The 19,170-nt window shown below is 32.8% G+C and overlaps 2 protein-coding genes across 3 annotated transcripts in view; both read left to right on the top strand.

The window, feature by feature from the left end:
* The window catches only part of LOC102617357 (disease resistance protein At4g27190-like), a 123,777-nt gene that overhangs the window by 81,899 nt on the left and 22,708 nt on the right, over window positions 1-19,170 (top strand). The gene's annotated exons all lie outside the window — the stretch shown is intronic.
* LOC102618778 (uncharacterized) lies at window positions 13,617-17,892 on the top strand. The gene is made up of 6 exons (XM_052441643.1): window positions 13,617-13,791; window positions 13,888-13,988; window positions 16,666-16,858; window positions 16,934-17,032; window positions 17,428-17,545; window positions 17,669-17,892. The coding sequence occupies exons 1-6, from the start codon at window positions 13,728-13,730 to the stop codon at window positions 17,787-17,789; spliced, it is 696 nt and encodes a 231-aa protein (XP_052297603.1). The 5' UTR covers window positions 13,617-13,727; the 3' UTR covers window positions 17,790-17,892.

Raw genomic sequence — 19,170 nt, 5'->3', positions numbered from 1 at the left:
CCAAACTCCAATACTCCATCTATATAAACATAATCATAATGTTGTAAAGAGAAATAAAAATAACAACAATTACAACTTACAACACAAAATAAAAAGAAAATTTAGAAAAAAACGCCAACAACATTCTTCCATCTTCATCAATATCAACATCAACTTTAGGCATTTTCCAACTCAATATTTGGATCTATAAAAAAAAATTTAACACATGTCGATTTGAATAAAATCTAAAATTAATTCGGTTTTTCGGTTCAGCTGAGTGAACCGAATACCGAATTGACATTTCGGTTTTTTTTTTACAAATGATATATTTCAATTTTTTTTAAAATAAAAATTTATCCGAATTAGAAAAAACCACCGGTTCGGTTCGGTGTTTTTAAGATCACGGTTTGTTTGCCCACCCCTAGCCAGAACCTTAATGAAGAAAGTTTTCCTCGTTAATTGCTTTTGACCTTTGATGTGGACATGCAATTTGTGTCATTTACTTTTGCTTTTGATCGACTCCACGAAACGTTTCTTTTCTTTTTTTCTCTCTCCACCTTCCTGCTGTTAGCCTGTTCCCGATAATTATTATTTTTGAGATGCTCGAAAATAATTTTAAAGTTAAAAACTGATTTTATATATATATTAGGAAAATTTAAAATTATTCAAATTAATTATAAAATAAAATTATTTTGAAGAGATTACTATCATTATCAATAATATTGAGATAAAAAATTATTATATATATTATATATATTATTGATTATTATATATACACAATAAAAATTATTATACATATATTAAATAAATTTTATTTAATATTATATCCAATTTAGGAATTATCAAAATTTTAATTTACTCTTTTTTCAACAAATTATTTCTGCATCACATCTAATAATAATTATTTTAAAAATTATAATATCATCAAATTAGCCCTTATTATATATAGTTTTTTTTTCTTTCTTTCTTTTATACCAAATATTGTTATTCAGCTACTTCTTTATGTTACATTAGTTTCTACGCAAATTTATATAAATAATTTATAACTCCCATCATTATTTTAAAAAAAATGTAGCAATTGTGGTTATATCACGTGGTGTGATCTTTTGACAATCCTCCCACATACCACCAAAAACTCTTACGCGGCGTGAACTTTTGACAATTCTCCCATATCCCACCAAAACTTTGTCATTAGTTATAGTGGCAGATAATGTAGGTCCCATGATAAGACTAGAAATTTTTTGAAACCCATGGACTTATTCTTACTTTATTTTTTCTTTTGAAAATGAGAAAAGGACACTGTTTGGGGAAATAATTTTGTAGAACCTCATATGGTGAATAATACTCTTTAATTGTATATCTTATAATAAGACTTTTTTTTCTTTTTCTACTTTATTGCAATACCCTTTAATTTTATATCTTATAATAAATATAATTGCGATATTAAAATAAATGTAATGATATATACATATTAAAATAATTTGATATTGAAAAATATTTTAATATTTTACAATCCCGTATTATATTAAACCAAATTATAATAAAGAGACATAATATTAAAATACATATATAAGAGTTTAAATTATTTTGAATATCATATAAAATAATTTTAATATTATTAATAAATCAATAGTATTACATTAATTGTAAAATCTATCTAATCCAAGGATTTATTTAAAATTTTTATAATAAAATTAAAAATATATTAATTAACGTTTTAAAAATTAATAATGAAATTAATTATTTAAGTTATATATATTAGTCTACTAGAACAATTTAAACTATTTCAATCAGATTTACATTTAGTGAAAATTTTTGAAGTTAATTTTTTTGGTTATCATCTACTAAGAATCTTGTAGTTCAAAGGAGTATTGACATTCTTTATTAAGAATTTGAGGTCTGCATAACTATTTTTTTAAATTTTAAGGGTGTCATTTTAGTTTTGAAAAAAATAAAATTTCATTTAAATGGCTAAAATGGTGATAATGCAATGTTACAGCTGGCGTAAATAGAAGGTAGGAAACAATCAAAATGACTAATAGTCTAATGCCACAGCAAGGATATAAGGTCAAAAATTCCCTTATTAATTAGTAAAAGAGAGTCACTTGGGCTTATAAATAGTAGGGGCGGGCAAAATCGGATACAGATAAGATTTGGATTAATCCGATAAATTTCATATTGTTTGAATTGATTAAAAAAGCCATCCAAATGCAATCTAAGCTTATGTGTGTGTATATATACATACTTGTTATAAATTAAAGTTGCAAAAGTCTTTAAGCAAGGCCATTCATAGTAAGTTTCAAATTTTTAGGTTAATATCTGTAACTTCATCATGCGAGCCATACATAAAGCCCGCAGGTTTAGGCGGGACTAACTCGAGTTTTTTTGCCAATCCTACGCATGACGGGAGGTGTTAGAAATAACATCCCGCATCAATTGTGTATTAAACTTGGGTTCAACATATAAGATTTGGACAACTCTTAACTCTTGAGTTAACTTACTAATTTTTAGATTGAGTTAAGCCCGTACACTTCAATATCACAAATTAGTCTTTCGTTACCGTTACTTTTTTTTTTCTGTTGTTTAAAATTAACACAATAAATGACATTGCATCCCAAACAACTAAAGTAATCATTTAAGACGAATTAAGACACCATAAAGTAAATCTGCACACTATGAAAAATACTTCGGAACAATAAAGGAAGCATGAGTATACTTGGGGAAAGCTTCATAATTGTTACGGCCGGATCTACACTCTTTCCTCTATATGCATCTTCAATAAATATATGCGTTAATGATCTCTCAATATTTCGCATCTGATATTGCCCACATCGCTTACCACAATATATTCACTTTTTTTTTTGTCTGAACCAAGAGGTGGTCCTGAGTGAGCCCCAACTGTGGAAGGCACCTTCAAGTCCGTACCATAATACAGACTAATCCCTGCTCGCACCGGGTTGGCCCGTAAGGGGTATAGTACTGGCCAAAGTGATGACTCCATACGAGAGCGGGGCTTGAACCCCTTACCTCTCTAAAAAAGTGAGAGTGCCAAACCACTCACACCAACCAACTCTATTATAGAGTTTACAACCCAAATACTAATAGAGGAATATAAATATGTACTTTTCAATGAAGCAATTCACCTTTATTTAGAAATTTTTTATCATTAATCCTACGTACACACTTTTCTTTTATCTCCAAAAATATTCTTAATTAATCCACACAATTTAATATAATAAATACCTAAGATTACACAAATTTTCATTACAATAGAATATATAATTTATAATATTATTGATACAATGTTGGCAATAATAAAAATCCTATAAACCTTACAAATTTTAGAAAATGGCTAAGAGTGTGACAGGTCGATTGAACCACAACAAATCATTTACATTATAGTATCTATGATCAATATTCTAATGAAAATAGGGCTCCTCCATTTTCATTTTTCGCTATGTTTTCTATTTGGTGATTGTCAAATTTTACGTCTAAAATTTTTCTAATTTTACAGTGAGGTTTATTTTTTAAAGAGAGAGAGACTCAAAGAGAATTAAAAAATGTAATTCTAAAATTTTACTTGTGCATTGTGTGATTTTTACCATTTTTAAAGTTGGCCATTTGTATTGAATAAATAAAATAATAAATAGACTTATGGACCACTTTTTTCTGTTATAATAAACATCAGAGGTCCTTTCTTGATGTTTTCATTCCATATGAATAAATTATAATTTTATTGATACAGTAGTATCAATAATAAAAATCCTAACAAACATGCAAATTTTAGAATATGGATTAAAGTGTTACAAGTTGAGTGGATCACAACAAGTTATTTATACTGGAGTGTCTATGATCAGTATTTCAATGATATCAAGGTTTCCTCTGCAAGTTTTGTTTGGTCATCGCCAAAGTTTATATCTAATTTTTTTCTAATTTTATACTAACATTTATTTAAAAAAAGAAAAAGAGAAAGAGAGACTCGGAGAGAATTAAAAAATATAAATCTAAATTTTCGCTTGTGCGTTATGTGATTTTTACCATTTTTAAAGTAAATATAAATCTAAATCTAAATTTACTTTTGCCATTTATATTGAATAAAAAAAGTAATGAATAGACTTATGGACCACTTTTTTCTATTATAATAAAACATTTTTTTCTCATGATGTTTTTCACAAGAATATGTTTATATCATAACCGACCCAAATGGGGTAAATAAATTGGGATCAAGGACAATTCTGTTTAAGTGTTGAAATTTCAAGAAAACCTCATAAAAAAATTGCCTAAAGCCCCATTATTGTTATTCAGCTATTACTTTCATGTCACATTAGTTTCCACACAGACACTTATACAAATAATTTATAACTCCATCTTTATTAGAGAAGAAAATGAAGCAATTGTGGTTATATCACATGAAAAAATTCCAATTAAAAATATAACAAGAATTAATTTTAAATTTTTTTTAATAAATATCAATATAAGTTAATAGTTTAATTTTTCTGGTAGAGTAATATAATTTAAAAATTAATACTGATATTAATTTTTAAAATGTAAATTATTATAATTATTTTATTAAATATATTTGGACTTATTATAAACATTCTAAATAAATCTTTGAGTTAAATGAAATTTACAATTACTATAATATATTTCATGCATTAATAATAGTAAAATTATTTTAGATGATATTGAAAATAGTTTCAATTTTTATACTTTATTTTAATAGATTATTTTATTTATTAAAAATTTATTTTCATATAATATAAAATTATAAAATATAAATTTTTTTTTAAATATTTGATATATATTGTTATATTTTATTATAATATTATATTTATATTTTTTTAAATATAAGAGTCAATATTTTTAAATTAATAAAGACAAAAAGTATTATAATAAAAAAGAATTCTTTTATTAAAAATATAATCATTCTCCCAAACTTGTTGAGGCCATCAAATAAGCTGCAAATATTAGTTCTATTAACTCAAAAAATTGAATTCAATGTTAATATATATATTTTAAAATTATTTTAAAATTTTAAATAATACTAAAAAATATTTTAATACTTTACTTGCTTATATTATATTAAACTAAATTTTAAAATAAATAGAAACTTAATATGAAAATAAACGTCTAAAAATTTAAATGATTTTCAATAGCATATAGAATAATTATAATATATTAATACCTAAGATATATTATATTAATTATAAATTCTATTTAACACAAATATTTAACTAAAATTTTTATAATAAATATAAATATATTATTAAAATAAATATAATAATTAACAATAAATATAATAATTAACATTTTAAAAATTAATACTAAAATTAATTTTTTAAATTATATTAACACTAGTTTCATGCAGTGTGAACTTTTGACAAAAACTGTCAATTGCAATGTCATTTCCATTAGCAAAGTGAGATTCAAACCACAGTTAGCACTACACATGGCACCGAACGCGACGTTTTGATGTGAGTATAAATTGTCACTGTACGCATCCCACACACGCGGCACCCTCTCCCTCACTCTTCACTCACTCACGCCCAAATCTCTCACCTCAATCATGCATCTCTCCTTCTGATCGGGCAGTTTTCTCTCTCACTCTTCCCCCGTCTTGAATGCATCTCACGGTCGGCTTTCTCTCTATCGCCGGGGGTCTGTCGGTTGGTGTGGGTCTCTTAATTTCAGCACCTTTGGATAATCCATACAGCCTCTTCCTTCATATAATATTTGAAATATAACTGCAGTTTCTTCATATTGTGTATATCAGAGCAATATGTATATCTCTTAGTAGTTTTTGGATTATGTTTTAGTGGTCAAGTCGAGAAATCCCCGCCAGCCTAGAGACCCACGGCGAGAGAGAGAGAACTACCGGTCAAAAGGAGAGATGCGTGAGTGAGGTGAGATTTGGGCGTGAGTGAGTGAGAGCGGGAGGGAGAACGCAGAGCGCATGTGTGAGAAGGGCAATCAAGGCTGCTCAAATCCCTGTCATTTATGTTTCTGCTAGCTGTTTTTTGCTGGTTGGTTCCCCGGACACCTCTCTCAAATATAGATACCCTCGACATTCAAAAGATAAAGTCTGCATCTATGAAGACGGTGAAGTTAGAGGAATGACAATTTAAAATTAAATCAAGACTTTTAACTCTTTATTAATAATATTAAAACTATAGATAGTGCATGCACGCACCACATAACAACATTGTTCACTATAATATGAGTTAGAATGTAACAATTTATGTTCATATTAAACAAAATGATTATCTTTTTTTCTATGGTGCATATCGATGATGTTGCCATATATACTATTAAGACAATAGATGCTCCTCGAGTGCTGAACAAAACATTGTATTTGAGGCCACCAGAAAATATCCTCACTCAAAGCGAATTAATTGAAACTTGGGAGAAGCTCATCACCGGGAGGCTACTAGAAAAAGATCACATTTCTGTCGAAGACTTCTTGGCCTCTAAGAAAGATGAATATATATAACGGAAAATTAAATGAAATGATGACCTTAAATTGCAGATTTGGACTATGCACAACAAGTGGCAGCGGGACATTTCTATCACATTTTCTGTGGAGATTGATTAACAAGCATTGAAATTGGGGAAGGTCATGAAGAAAGCTACAAAGCTCTATACTCGGATGGATAACTACTAGAAGCAATACCCGCGAGAAGTAAAATACATGTATTTATAGTGTAGTCTAAAAAACCTACCTAACCTACGGGGACTCAAATTTATGACCATGATTTTATTAGGATAATTAATAAGCCGACCACTAAGCCGAGGCTTTTGTGGCGAATGTGCTAGTTATGTGTGCTTTTGTTCAATTAAAAGTAACGTTCTAATGATGTACCTTGAGAAACAAAATCCGATCAATTTGTTTAGTTTATATTAAATTTTTTTATTTAAAAATAATTATATTTTAACTATATATGAGTTAGTGGATATTTATTAGGTTTTAAGCACTCGAATAAACCGTATATTGATCCCAGTTGTCACCCTTAACCTTAATAACGCAGACCATTTTTTTTAAAATAATAAAAATAAATTACGTGAGTCAACAACTATTTTAATTCAACTAATTTGATGATTACTATGTCATTACTAATAAAATAATGCACAACCTCTCAATATTTTTTAATAAATAATTTTCCAAATTTATAAATTTTTTTATTCGCATGAATTATTAAATTCCCAAGTACAAAAGAGCACGGTATTTGAAAGGGGAGCATTTCTTCTCTCTCTCTCTTTACTTTGTGGTTCAAAATGCCGTTATCCTCCAATTCAAAATGCCGTTAACCCCCAACAACAACTTATATTGAACTTTAGGTTAAAATAATTTGAGTTGCTGGTAATATTCAAAACTAACGAGATTTGATTTCTTATACATGTTTCAACAACAATTCAACTGAATATTCGTGAAATTTTGTCTTGTTCGAGTACTACCATGAGAATGCAAAGAACGTGGACGAATAAAAAAATGGCCACATGTCAAGTATTGAAGTGTAATACAAGAACTGGGCCGAACGTGTGGCCTAAAGTGCAAATTTGAATTACAATTGCACTATTGATCCGTTTTTGTTTCTTTGAAATTCCAACTGTGATTGTGTAAAATTTACTAGTGTAAATTTCTTACTTTTCATTGTAGATAGGACAAATTATCAACGTTAGTGCTCTCTTAATTAGCTAATTAGCTATCTTCAAAAAAAAAATTAGCTAATTAGCTAGTGGTAGATTCACCAAACTAACTTATCCTCCATGCAGGAGCTGAAAATAGGGTTGAATGGTAGATAAATTCGGACCTCCAAATATGAACATTTTCCTCTAGTGCATGGTTTTTCAATTTGTCAAGTTAATCCAAATTACTTAAAATTAGTTAACCATTTATGATTAAAGTTTTAAAGTGGATTTACATTCATCGCACTTTCCATGGGTTTTTTCCCCCCTTTTTTCTTTTTGGGTTAACTGAACTATTTTAAGTTTTCTTGATTCCCACTCAAGCACTCAAATGCTAATAATCTCGTATTCCAATATTCCATAGTAATTATTTTAACCTAAAGTTCGATATAAGTTGTTACTCAATCGTCACATTTTCGCCGTACAGAAGAAAACGCAATTGTCTCACCAATTCGGTTTCAAGCGATGGCAATAACCCCATTAACGTCGATATTCCCTTTCCCAGTGACTATTCAGAGCTTCTTGATCAAGTACGCTGGCTTCTGCATTTGTTTATTTACCTTTTTATTAGATTACGCTTTAGGATCTGTTTGATATCGAGTTCTTGTAGTTTTTAACTGTATATGTGTGGTGAAAAAAAAAAAGTTATAGTTGTGATGTAAAAGTTGACTGTGTTTGGTAAATATGACTTATAAATAATATTTTTTACAAAACTGATAAAAGGTGATATAAGTTTTTAGTCAAACAATTATGAGATAAAATTATTTTTGCTCAAAAGCTGCGGCTGTAAGAGTTTACCAGGCACTTTTATATATCTGAGCTCCCCAATTGCAATGCCGAAGGGATCCTTAAACTTGTTAAATGAAAAGTTGGAGACATTTCAAAACCAATTTGGCCTTTTTGAAGCTATTAGAAAACAGGCATTGGGTCCTGCTTCTTGTTTTATCCAAAAACATTCATGGGGTAGATAGATTGTGGCAATTTTAGAACAGCATCAACAACTTTCACAGTTTAAGTTACAGATATGTGGATCATATTTCTATATCCGTTGAACATTTTCTTGGTGGGGGTTTTGGAGACTTAAATCAAAACATCTGCTTTTGTGAAATCATCTTCTCTCTACATCGAAGTTGTTGTTTTTGTGTAAGAATCCCTGTGTTATAGTATCTTAGGATGATTATATTTCCAAAATACTATTAGCTCTGCATTTAGTTTAAAACTCTAAACTACTGTCACCACATCATATTGGATGAGTGGCACCTTTAAGATGAGTTGTCAAAGCAGTCTAAAAATTACACAAAGAAACAGATCCTCTTTGGAACCTCTTGGAAAACACAACTTGGTGTCTCTCTTGATACAACTTGATGTGTATCATCTGTTCTGTATGTTGTGCGCGGAATGCGGAATCAAGCGCACCAAATAATTAATGAAAAATAAAGGACACAAGAATTTACGTGGTTCAGTAATTAAACCTACATCCACGGAGGCAAGAAAGAATAATTGTTTATTTAACAATTAATAGAATACAATATTTGAGTAACGAATCTCACTTCCCAGAAACCCAAATATACCCAGTACTCTCACACTCTGCAGGAAAAATAAATTCCCCAGACACACTTCTCTCACTTCTCTCAAAAGCTTAGAAACTTATAAGCTTAACAATTTTGGGATGATTTCAAATGAATGAAATCCTTAGCTATTTATAGGAGAAATGAATTACTATGCAAAGAATAAAATAATTGAAAATATAATAAATTATTATTATTATTTTCAAATCCATCCCCTTTTTCCATTCTTTCTTTTCGGCTTACAAAACCAAATTGGATTTTGCTTCTCCAACGCTTGCATGCTAGCTGTTGCAAAGTTGGCTTTGGCTGGCTGCTGCTGACTTTTCAACAATTCTCCTCCTCGGCGAAAATTTAGCCAAATCTGAGCCGACTACCAACTAACCCTCATCCCCAAAATGATCCTTCAATAAGGATCCAGAATGGTTGTGTCGTTTCGACTGCCTACGTACCCAAAATTTGGGATCAAGCCAACCGTAGTTCATAATTCTCCAAACTCAACGCATTCAAAGAATTAGTTTCAATCCGTATAAAGATTTACTCAATCTGCACACACGATTTTCCTTTCCAGCAACTCTGAAACCACAAGACTGAATCATATAGATTTCATCCTCCAAATCTCCATGTAAGAACGCCGTTTTAACATCTAACTGAGCCAACTCTAACTCATACTCTGTAACTAAGGCAAGTAGGATACGAATAGAAGTATGTTTTACAATTGGAGAGAAAACTTCATTGTAGTCAATACCTTCCTTTTGAGCAAAACCTTTTGCCACGAGCCTTGCCTTGTATCGAGAAGTTGTTTGATTCGGAGATCCTTGCTTTTTGGTGTAGACCCATTTATTGCCAATAGCCCTTTTCCCCTTTGGTAACTTTACAAGTTCCCACGTCTGGTTTTGATGGAGAGATTTCATCTCTTCCTCCATGGCTAGCTTCCACTGATCACTTTCACTGCTGCGTAATGCTTCACCGAAAGTGTTGGGGATGTCATCATCAATAACTGGAAGTGCATAGACTACCACCATATCTTTAGTAAGCCATCCGGGTTTCTTTATCTCTCTTCTTGGCCTCCTTGTTGCTATAAAATCATCATTATCTACATCATCAATTGTTTCTTCATTTTGTGGGACATCAGAAGAAACAACCTCTTCTTCAACTCTAGGTGTCACCTCCATAGTTGAACCATTCATTGATGTAGAACTAACTGGTACATATAGAGTTGCATCAAACTCCACCCGCTGCAATACCTTTGTGGTCTTGTTCTCCACCTGCTGAGAACTTGAAGCTTTTATCATTGAAGCTTCATCAAATGTGACATCTCTGCTACACACAAACTTTTTATCTTCGAGATCCCAAAGCTTGAAACCCTTTACTCCACCTTTGAATTCCACAAAGATAGCTTTTCTAGCACGAGGATCCAGTTTGCCATCTTTGACATGATAATAAGCTGGACACCCGAATACACGAAGGGAATCATAATCTTGTGCATACTTTCCAGACCACATTTCCATAGGAGTTTTACCTCCAATTACAGCAGAAGGCAACTGGTTTACCAAGTGACTTGCGTAGCTCACAGCTTCAACCCAAAACTTTTTATCTAAACCATCATTAGATAACATACACCGTACCTTCTCCAGTAAAGTACGATTCATACGCTCAGCCGCACCGTTCTGTTGCGGAGTATGTCTCACCGTGAAATGTCTTTTAATTCCCTCGTTCTGGCATACTTGCAAGAATGGATCAGAAGTATATTCACCCCCATTATCAGATCGTAATACTTTGATCTTTCTGCCAGTTTGAGTCTCCACCAATTTTTTCCATTTCACGAAAATCTCTAGAACCTCATCCTTTGCTCGCATGGTGTACACCCACACACGTCCAGAGAAATCATCAACAAATGTAACAAAATAATGGCTTCCACCAATTGATGCAGTCTTGGTTGGTCCCCATACATCACTATGAACATATTCAAGGATCTCACAAGTATCGTGATTAGCTGTACCAAACTTGACCTTTGTTTTCTTGCCTACTACACAATGCTCACAGAAATTTAATTTACAGGTTTTGGTACCTTTTAAGAGTCCATGCCTCATCAGAGTTTGCAAAGACTTCTCTCCTGCATGTCCCAGTCGTACATGCCATAGCTTGGTGGTGTCACTGTGCGCCTCAACAACATTTGCTTCATCAGTTGTACCTCCCTTCAAATAGTACAGATTGTGACGCCGAACCCCTTGCAGAATCACCATAGCCCCATGTGTAAACTTCATTGTGCCATCTTCAATGGTAACTTTGTAACCTTTAGCTTCCAAAGCACCTACAGAAATTAGATTTTTCTTTATCTCTGGAACAAATCTAACCTCTTTGAGTTCTCTTACCATTCCATCAAACATTTTGAGCCGAATTGTTCCTATCCCCATTGTGCGACAAGGTTTATCATTCCCCATCACAACTGCACCGGATTCCAGATTACGAAAATCCGTAAACCATTCCTTAATAGGACACAAATGATAGGTTGCTCCAGTATCAAGTATCCACTCACTCGAACTAGCCACATATGCTGCAGGAGTGATACTTAGTGAATAATCAAAATCCTCATCTTTCCGTGCCATGTTTGCTGCCGCTGGTTTCTTCCCATTTCTCTTTTGAGCCTTTGGACAATCTTTCCTCCAATGGCCCTTTTCATGACAAAAGGCACACTCATCTCGAGCTATATTTCTGCTTCTCGATTTGGATCGAGAATTCTTTCCACCACGCTTTTTCTGTTTCTCCATCGGCCAATCTCTGCTCACCAAAGCTTCAGACGATACTCGTTGAGAATTTTTATCATTATTCTGAATCTCCAAACTAGTCAATGCTGTGCAAACATCTTTAAAGACGATCACACTCTTCCCATATATCAAAGTAGTCACAAAATGGCTATATTCCTCTGGTAGTGAGTGTAACAGAATCATAGCCTTGACTTCATCTTTAATATCTTCATCAAGATTCTTCAAATCAGCAAGTAACTTTTCAAATCTTGAAACATGATCGTGCATTGACACCCCAAACTTCATTCGAAAGCCATATACTTGGCTCATTACATGAAGGCGATTTTCAGGACTTTTCACCAGGTACTTCTCCTCCAAAGTAAGCCAAAAAGTCATCGCACACTCCTCATCTTTCACCAAGTATTTCACCTCCTTGGTCAAACAAGATCTGATCTGACCACAAGCTTTCTCGTTCATACGATTCCAAATTTCTTCATCATACAAGTGTCTTTTATTTTTCAGAACAACATCAAGATCGATTTGAATAAGGGCATCCATAACTTCGCGCCTCCACATGCCGAAGTTGATTTTCCCATCAAACTTTTCAACATCGATCTTCTGGCCTCCTATAACAGGTGCTGAATAGCAATTTGACAAATCTCGCCTCCCACCTGAAGTGTCTCCTGAAATAGTCTCGGTAGATCTCTTCCCAATTCTGGAAGTTTCACCTTCTACCATTTTCTCAACGAACTATTTCCACTTGAAAAACAGCCTCTATGATGTTAATTTCACGTGAATAAATGCACCAGGAAAGTTCCCAGGAAACTGGACGGGAACTCGGTCCCAATTAAAAACCAGAATCCTTAGACTCTTATTGCCTTTTTTCACAGAACTTTCCTAGACATGCAAAAATACACACTACTTACAATAGACTGTCTCCCAAGTACAAATGGCCGTCTCCACCGTATTCGTGAACAGTACCGTATACGGGAATAGTGCCGTATACGTGAATAGTACCATATCCCCCCAAGTACGAACCTTCGGCTCTGATACCACTTGTTGTGCGCGGAATGCGGAATCAAGCGCACCAAATAATTAATGAAAAATAAAGGACACAAGAATTTACGTGGTTTGGTAATTAAACCTACATCCACGGAGGCAAGAAAGAATAATTGTTTATTTAACAATTAATAGAATACAATATTTGAGTAACGAATCTCACTTCCCAGAAACCCAAATATACCCAGTACTCTCACACTCTGCAGGAAAAATAAATTCCCCAGACACACTTCTCTCACTTCTCTCAAAAGCTTAGAAACTTATAAGCTTAACAATTTTGGGATGATTTCAAATGAATGAAATCCTTAGCTATTTATAGGAGAAATGAATTACTATGCAAAGAATAAAATAATTGAAAATATAATAAATTATTATTATTATTTTCAAATCCATCCCCTTTTTCATTTTTTCTTTTCGGCTTACAAAACCAAATTGGATTTTGCTTCTCCAAAGCTTGCATGCTAGCTGTTGCAAAGTTGGCTTTGGCTGGCTGCTGCTGACTTTTCAACACTGTAGTAGTTAGATAATAAGTATCGGAGTAGGAGCATCTGCTTAGTTTGGGCTTTTGACCTTTAAACAGACAAAAATGGCTGCTGAATTAGCCATGAAGGATGGCAGGAAGTTAATGGTGAGTTATTACTGGATAATTGAAGAGCTATATGCACACATCGACTGCAGAATAAGTATATAGTTTATGATGAACAAGTATTTGTTACAAGAGATCGAATTCCCAACAGCTGGCCTTGATTCTGTACCAGGTGCCCTCCACAACTAACCCTTACCTCCCACCCCTTACCGAAGAGCAACCCAAATATGTTGGTTATTACCTCTCACTTTTTGTAATTGTGGGACAGGTGATGGTGAAGGAGGAATAGAAATGACTGGAAGTATGCGGTTAATACGTGAATTCTGTGACCTGTTTGTGACTCCAGAGAAAGTTACACGAACTAGAATAGTAAGTATTGTGTATGTGAGCAGTGTTATTTTAATATTTTCTTCAAAGTGAAGGTAGTGTTTGTGTGTACATGTATGCGTGTGTGTATAAAACATAAATAAATACATGCATATGACGAATTTTTGTCCTGTAAACCAAGGTGGAACTAATTTCTGCCCCAAGTGCAACTGCCAAGATTTTACCAGATTGACTAGATATCAGAAGTTAGATGTCCATGGTTTTATTCTCAGAATTAGTAGGAATTCATTTTTGTCCAAAAGGGCTCTAGGAAAAGAGGTTATCTTCTTCATCCTAAATTCCCTTTCTCTAGTTAAGGCAAGATTGATCCCAAGTCCCCGATACAATCCTTGATGACTTTTATTAGTTGGACAAGTGAACACCTTGAACAGGTCTTCTTGAGCTCAGTACAATTTGTGCAGTCGTTTTTTTTTTAATTTCTTTTGAAATGAGTTACCAAGGTATGACCTCTAAGAGAATGTATTAATTGGATGAGTTAACAACATTGATTTGGCTCTTAACAACATTGATTTGACTCCTAGTCCTCTATGCAATTTGTGTCAGTTAGTTTTGCTTTGTATTCTTTTTAAATGAGTCCAGATTTAGTCATCGGTGGAGAAGGATGCTGAAGTGATGCGCCTACCCATGAAGGACCGACCATTTGGCAAGTTTGATGAGTTCCATTTGTGGAATCTACAAATTAAATGATATGGGTACAATACCCACGTCATTTAGAATAAAATATTTGTGGTTCCCATCCATGGGATCCATCAGACCTGCCAATGGTGGGTCTTTAGTGGGTGGACAACAAGTTTTTCTCCATTGGCAGATAAATGAGTTAGCTTTTTCCATACTAAGTTTTTCATGGATGATAAATTTTCTTTATGCTGCGAGAAACACCTACTAACTCTTTATTTTTTCTTTTATTTTTGGGCTCCTTATGAATGCCATTAGACATGAGATTGACTAAAACAAACTTCCTTTTCCCTTTAACATAAACATATGAAAGATAATCACTAAGTCCTTTGTTATGAGAACCTTTGTCTGAGCAAAGCAGATGTCAATTGCTAATAATGTTCTTTTGCAGCTTTTTGCATATCTGTTTTTTGGGTTTTGTGCTTTGTAATTGTTTGCTGTGACCATAGGAGCTTCTACCCATATTATTTTCAGTGTTTAAATAAATCCAAAAGCTTGCACTTTAAGTCTGTCTTAATTTCTGAGGTATACTGTTAATGAGACCTCTTGCCAAGTTCAAGCTTCTTGATGTTTTGTAATTGCTTTAGTTGTGGTGGTTACTTTGCCATAGGTGATAGAACTGACTGTTGAACTCTTGAATATGACTTTCACCAAGCATCTTTAAAATCTCATAGACCCATGTCTGCCAAGTTTCATTTTGTTCCTATCTCATTCTTTTTTAATTAAAATGTTTTCATTTCTATTAAAATATGGTTGATTGATTGTGGACATGAGATGTCAGTGAGTGGATTGCATCCAACAACTACCATATGTTTGATTATTTATGACTAAAAAAAGAGATCAAAGAAGGTTGTGGGCGACAGGGGACAAAGTCTTCAAATTGTAACCTTCAATATGACTCTCTGTGGGAAAGGTTTCCCTCAATTTCTTTCAAACTTACTCATTTGCCGAACCAAGCACTAGGCATGGTCTCTTCATTTGTCATCAAATTTGGGAGGTGTAGCTCTTTCTGGGGTTCTGCCAAAGTTTTATTTGTGGGTTTGAAATGCAAGAAACCAAAGTCTCGGCAGTTTGAGCCTGCCAACTTTTGAAATAGGCATTTCTATCAACAGTACATCAAGAAGCTAGAGCCTGCCAACATTTGAAATATGCATTTCCACAGTCAAGGTTGCCAGTAGTTCGACAAAGTGTCCGCTGGGCCAATTATTAACCATTGTGTTAAGTGCACAAAATTCTAGCAGGACTAAATATGACGCCACTCCTTTTGTTGAATTTTTCAATGCAATGTTGGGTCCTTCAGAAAAAAGCTATTTCTACTTGTTAATCCAACTATTAGAAAGAAGCTTTTTGTTCCTGGTCTTGAGGTCCCAACAGCAGACATTAAAGTATGGCTTTTTCAATTCTGAGTTGTCTTCAATTAGATGCGTTATGCTAGACTAGTAATTGGTTTAAAAAAGAAAGCTTCATGGTGAGAAGCTGATTTTTGAGGAAGGACAAGTTTATTCTTACCTGAAAGTGAATGTTTCACTGAATTAAAGAAAACACAGCTGGGGCCTGGAAGGAGAGCTGGATCAGGATGAAAGACAGGCAATGATTATATATTTGAAAAGAGAGATAATAAAACCAAGTGTGTGTGGGGGGGGGGGCAGGTAAAGCAATCAATCAGGCTCTCTGCACTTTAAGAGTATAGGCAATCCATCAAAGGCCATCAATCAACTCTGTTTTGTTTTTTTTTTTCATATAATAATCAAACAAATGTTAGCCCTTAGATGGCATCCAATTGTTCATTGTCTCATATTAGGATATAAACTAAATTCACAAGAGGATCCCTCTGCATATATATTTCATGTGCATAAGGTGTATGAATAATGTTTTCTGTATGCATTTCCTACTTGTTAGTAGTCTGTTTAATGCCCATTTCTGATTATCTGATATCTATGTTCATGATTCGTTTCGTGATCTTGGTCTGTCATTTGGTTTTTAGTTTTTCCCAGAGGCAAATGAAATCAAATTTGCAAGAAAATCGGTCTTTGAAGGATCATCATTTAAGTTGGACTATCTAACAAAACCTTCATTCTTTGAGGATTTTGGATTCACTGAGAATGTTAAAATGGCAGACCGTGTGAAGCCGGAAGATGAAATGTTTCTAGTCACCTATCCATATTTTAATGTCAATGGTAGTCTTAGACCTTGTCTTCTCATTGATATTCATTCCTTAAGGTAATTAATTTTGCTTTTCTTTTGTCTTGTAGAAATGCTTGTCGTTGAAGAGCTTTACAAAGAAGCTGTCTTCAATACTGCCCGGAAACTGATTATATTCAATGGAGAACTTGACCGGATAAGGTCTGGGTGTATCCTTCACCATTCTTTCATTCTTATCGTACTTTCTGTAAATTTAGTATGATTTTGATGCTATATAGCAGTTTCTAGATGCCCACCCATTGAATTGCTTGTTTACAACTTTTTAGTCCTTCAATTGGTATCTTGTTGCAGAAATTGAAAGTAAAGTGGGTCTTTCGCTTCTATTTTTGAATACAATAATTTGAAATTCACTCACAGAAATCTAAAAGGGAATTAATAGGGATGATCATGTTATATCTTTCAATAAAATGTTGCAAGGAAGACTTTTTTTTTTTTTAACAAATAACAATGACTTAACCAAACGAATTAGTGACTTGGTTGTAGTAGAGTTGTTTTGGAATGTGCAATAAAAGGATCAGAGAGGATTTCCTTAAATGAGCTGAAGATTATCCATCGTTCTTCTACCCTAAGCTAGCTGCACTATCCAAAACACTTTTTCCTGTGATGGAGACCATATATTACATTCAATATTTTAAGGGTCGCAATGGAGGAACCCTTTTCAGGTTTGCTAGCTAGTTACTAACACTTTTCTTGCGGCAACATATTAATGCTTGCCTAGTATCACTCATTGTTTTCCTGCTGTTTAACTTATATTTTACATTTTATTCTTTTCCACATTCTGTTAGGTGCTACCCAGGTTCCTGGAAGGTCCTCAAGAAAGTGAGTAATAAATATATATGTTTGCATCAGCAGGAAGTGATGCCTTCCCTTAAGGAGGTTGCTTTGGATATCCTTCCGTCAGCTTGAGTTTCACCAAAATACTTGTCTGGTGATAAATCCCACTTTCTTATGTTATAGCAGATTTGTTTTATAGCTTATAAAAGATCAACTTATGTGCTGAGTTCAATAATTGGTGCGTGATTTCTAGTTTGTAGGTCTTATGCTGAGTATTTTTTATACTAATCTGCCAGTGTCTGAAAGATCTTATTCTTAAGATGAAGGGTAAAAGCTCGTTTAGTCCCTATATTTTGAAGTTAGTATTCGTTTAGTCTTTATATTTTTAAAAATACCTCAAACCATCCCTACCATTAAATTATTGACACTTTTGCCATTATCTTTTGTTCCTTTTAACTTATTTTTATAATATTGCCCTATTATAATAATTTTTTTAGACATTATTAAAAAGAAAAAAATAAATTACCAGTTTAACACCAAAAAATAAAATAAAATATATATATTAATTTTTGTGGAACACACTCTTGAGTTAAAATATTATTTTTTCTAAAAAAATTGATAATGTAATTTTTTACGATATTAATTTTTTAGACATACGTGAGCTTCCACAAAAATTAATAAATACCTTTTTTGTTTTTATTTTATTTTTGAGTTTAATTTGATAATTTAATTTTTTTATTTATATCCAAAAAAGAAACATTATTGTAAAAGTGTAATATTGTAAAAGCAAGTTAAAAATAATAAAAAATAATGGCATGAGTGTCAATATTTAATAGCAGGGACGTTTTGAGGTGTTTTTAAAAATACAGGGACTAAATGGACACTAACCTCATAATATAGGGACTAAACAAACTTTTACCCTAAGATGAATATAATCATAACTTCCGCGTCATAACGTGATTGATATGTCATCTCTGCTCTAAATTAAGCATCAAATTATCAGAAGAATTTGTTACTTAAATAGATGGTTTTCATTTCAATCCTAATGTTCTTTCAGGCCTAAAACTTCATAGTGCTTGTTTATATTGTTAATCAACATATATAAGTTTACTTGGAGGCAATATCGAAATATGGGTAAGTACGACAAGGAAATCTGAAGAAGAAACAAAAACTTAATGCTTGAAAATTTTATTTATTTTGGGGAAGCCATTATGAGTTTTGGGCTCCTTAATAGCTTTAGTAAATTTTGGACCCTTATTTTGAACTATGACCCAGTTACCCTTGTTTACACGATCGAAGATTAGCAACACTCTCTAAGTCTCAAATCTCTCTCTCTCAACCAGCAAAAATCAACTTCCTTTCCAATCTAAATCACAATGCAAGCTATTTCATCAAACCCAAGACTTACTTCAGCTTAGATTCATATATATTATTTGATTCTTGATTAAGAAAGTGGGTTTCTTTTTTCCCTAGTATTCTTAGAGAATAACAAATATATTTACCCAAAAACACA

This window comes from Citrus sinensis, chromosome 5 (assembly GCF_022201045.2).
Source record: "Citrus sinensis cultivar Valencia sweet orange chromosome 5, DVS_A1.0, whole genome shotgun sequence".
Classification (NCBI taxonomy): domain Eukaryota; kingdom Viridiplantae; phylum Streptophyta; class Magnoliopsida; order Sapindales; family Rutaceae; genus Citrus; species Citrus sinensis.
The sequence above is the reverse complement of the archived record's forward strand: the minus strand, read 5'-3'. Positions and strand labels throughout refer to the sequence as shown.

What these genes read in the sequence shown, in the direction of transcription:
- LOC102618778 (XM_052441643.1), top strand. Translation starts at nt 13,728, where the DNA reads ATGATGAACAAGTATTTGTTACAAGAGATCGAATTCCCAACAGCTGGC. An exon ending in TGGCCTTGATTCTGTACCAG is followed by an intron (nt 13,792 to 13,887) that starts GTGCCCTCCACA and finishes ATTGTGGGACAG; the next exon opens with GTGATGGTGAAGGAGGAATA. An exon ending in AATGGAGGAACCCTTTTCAG is followed by an intron (nt 17,546 to 17,668) that starts GTTTGCTAGCTA and finishes ACATTCTGTTAG; the next exon opens with GTGCTACCCAGGTTCCTGGA.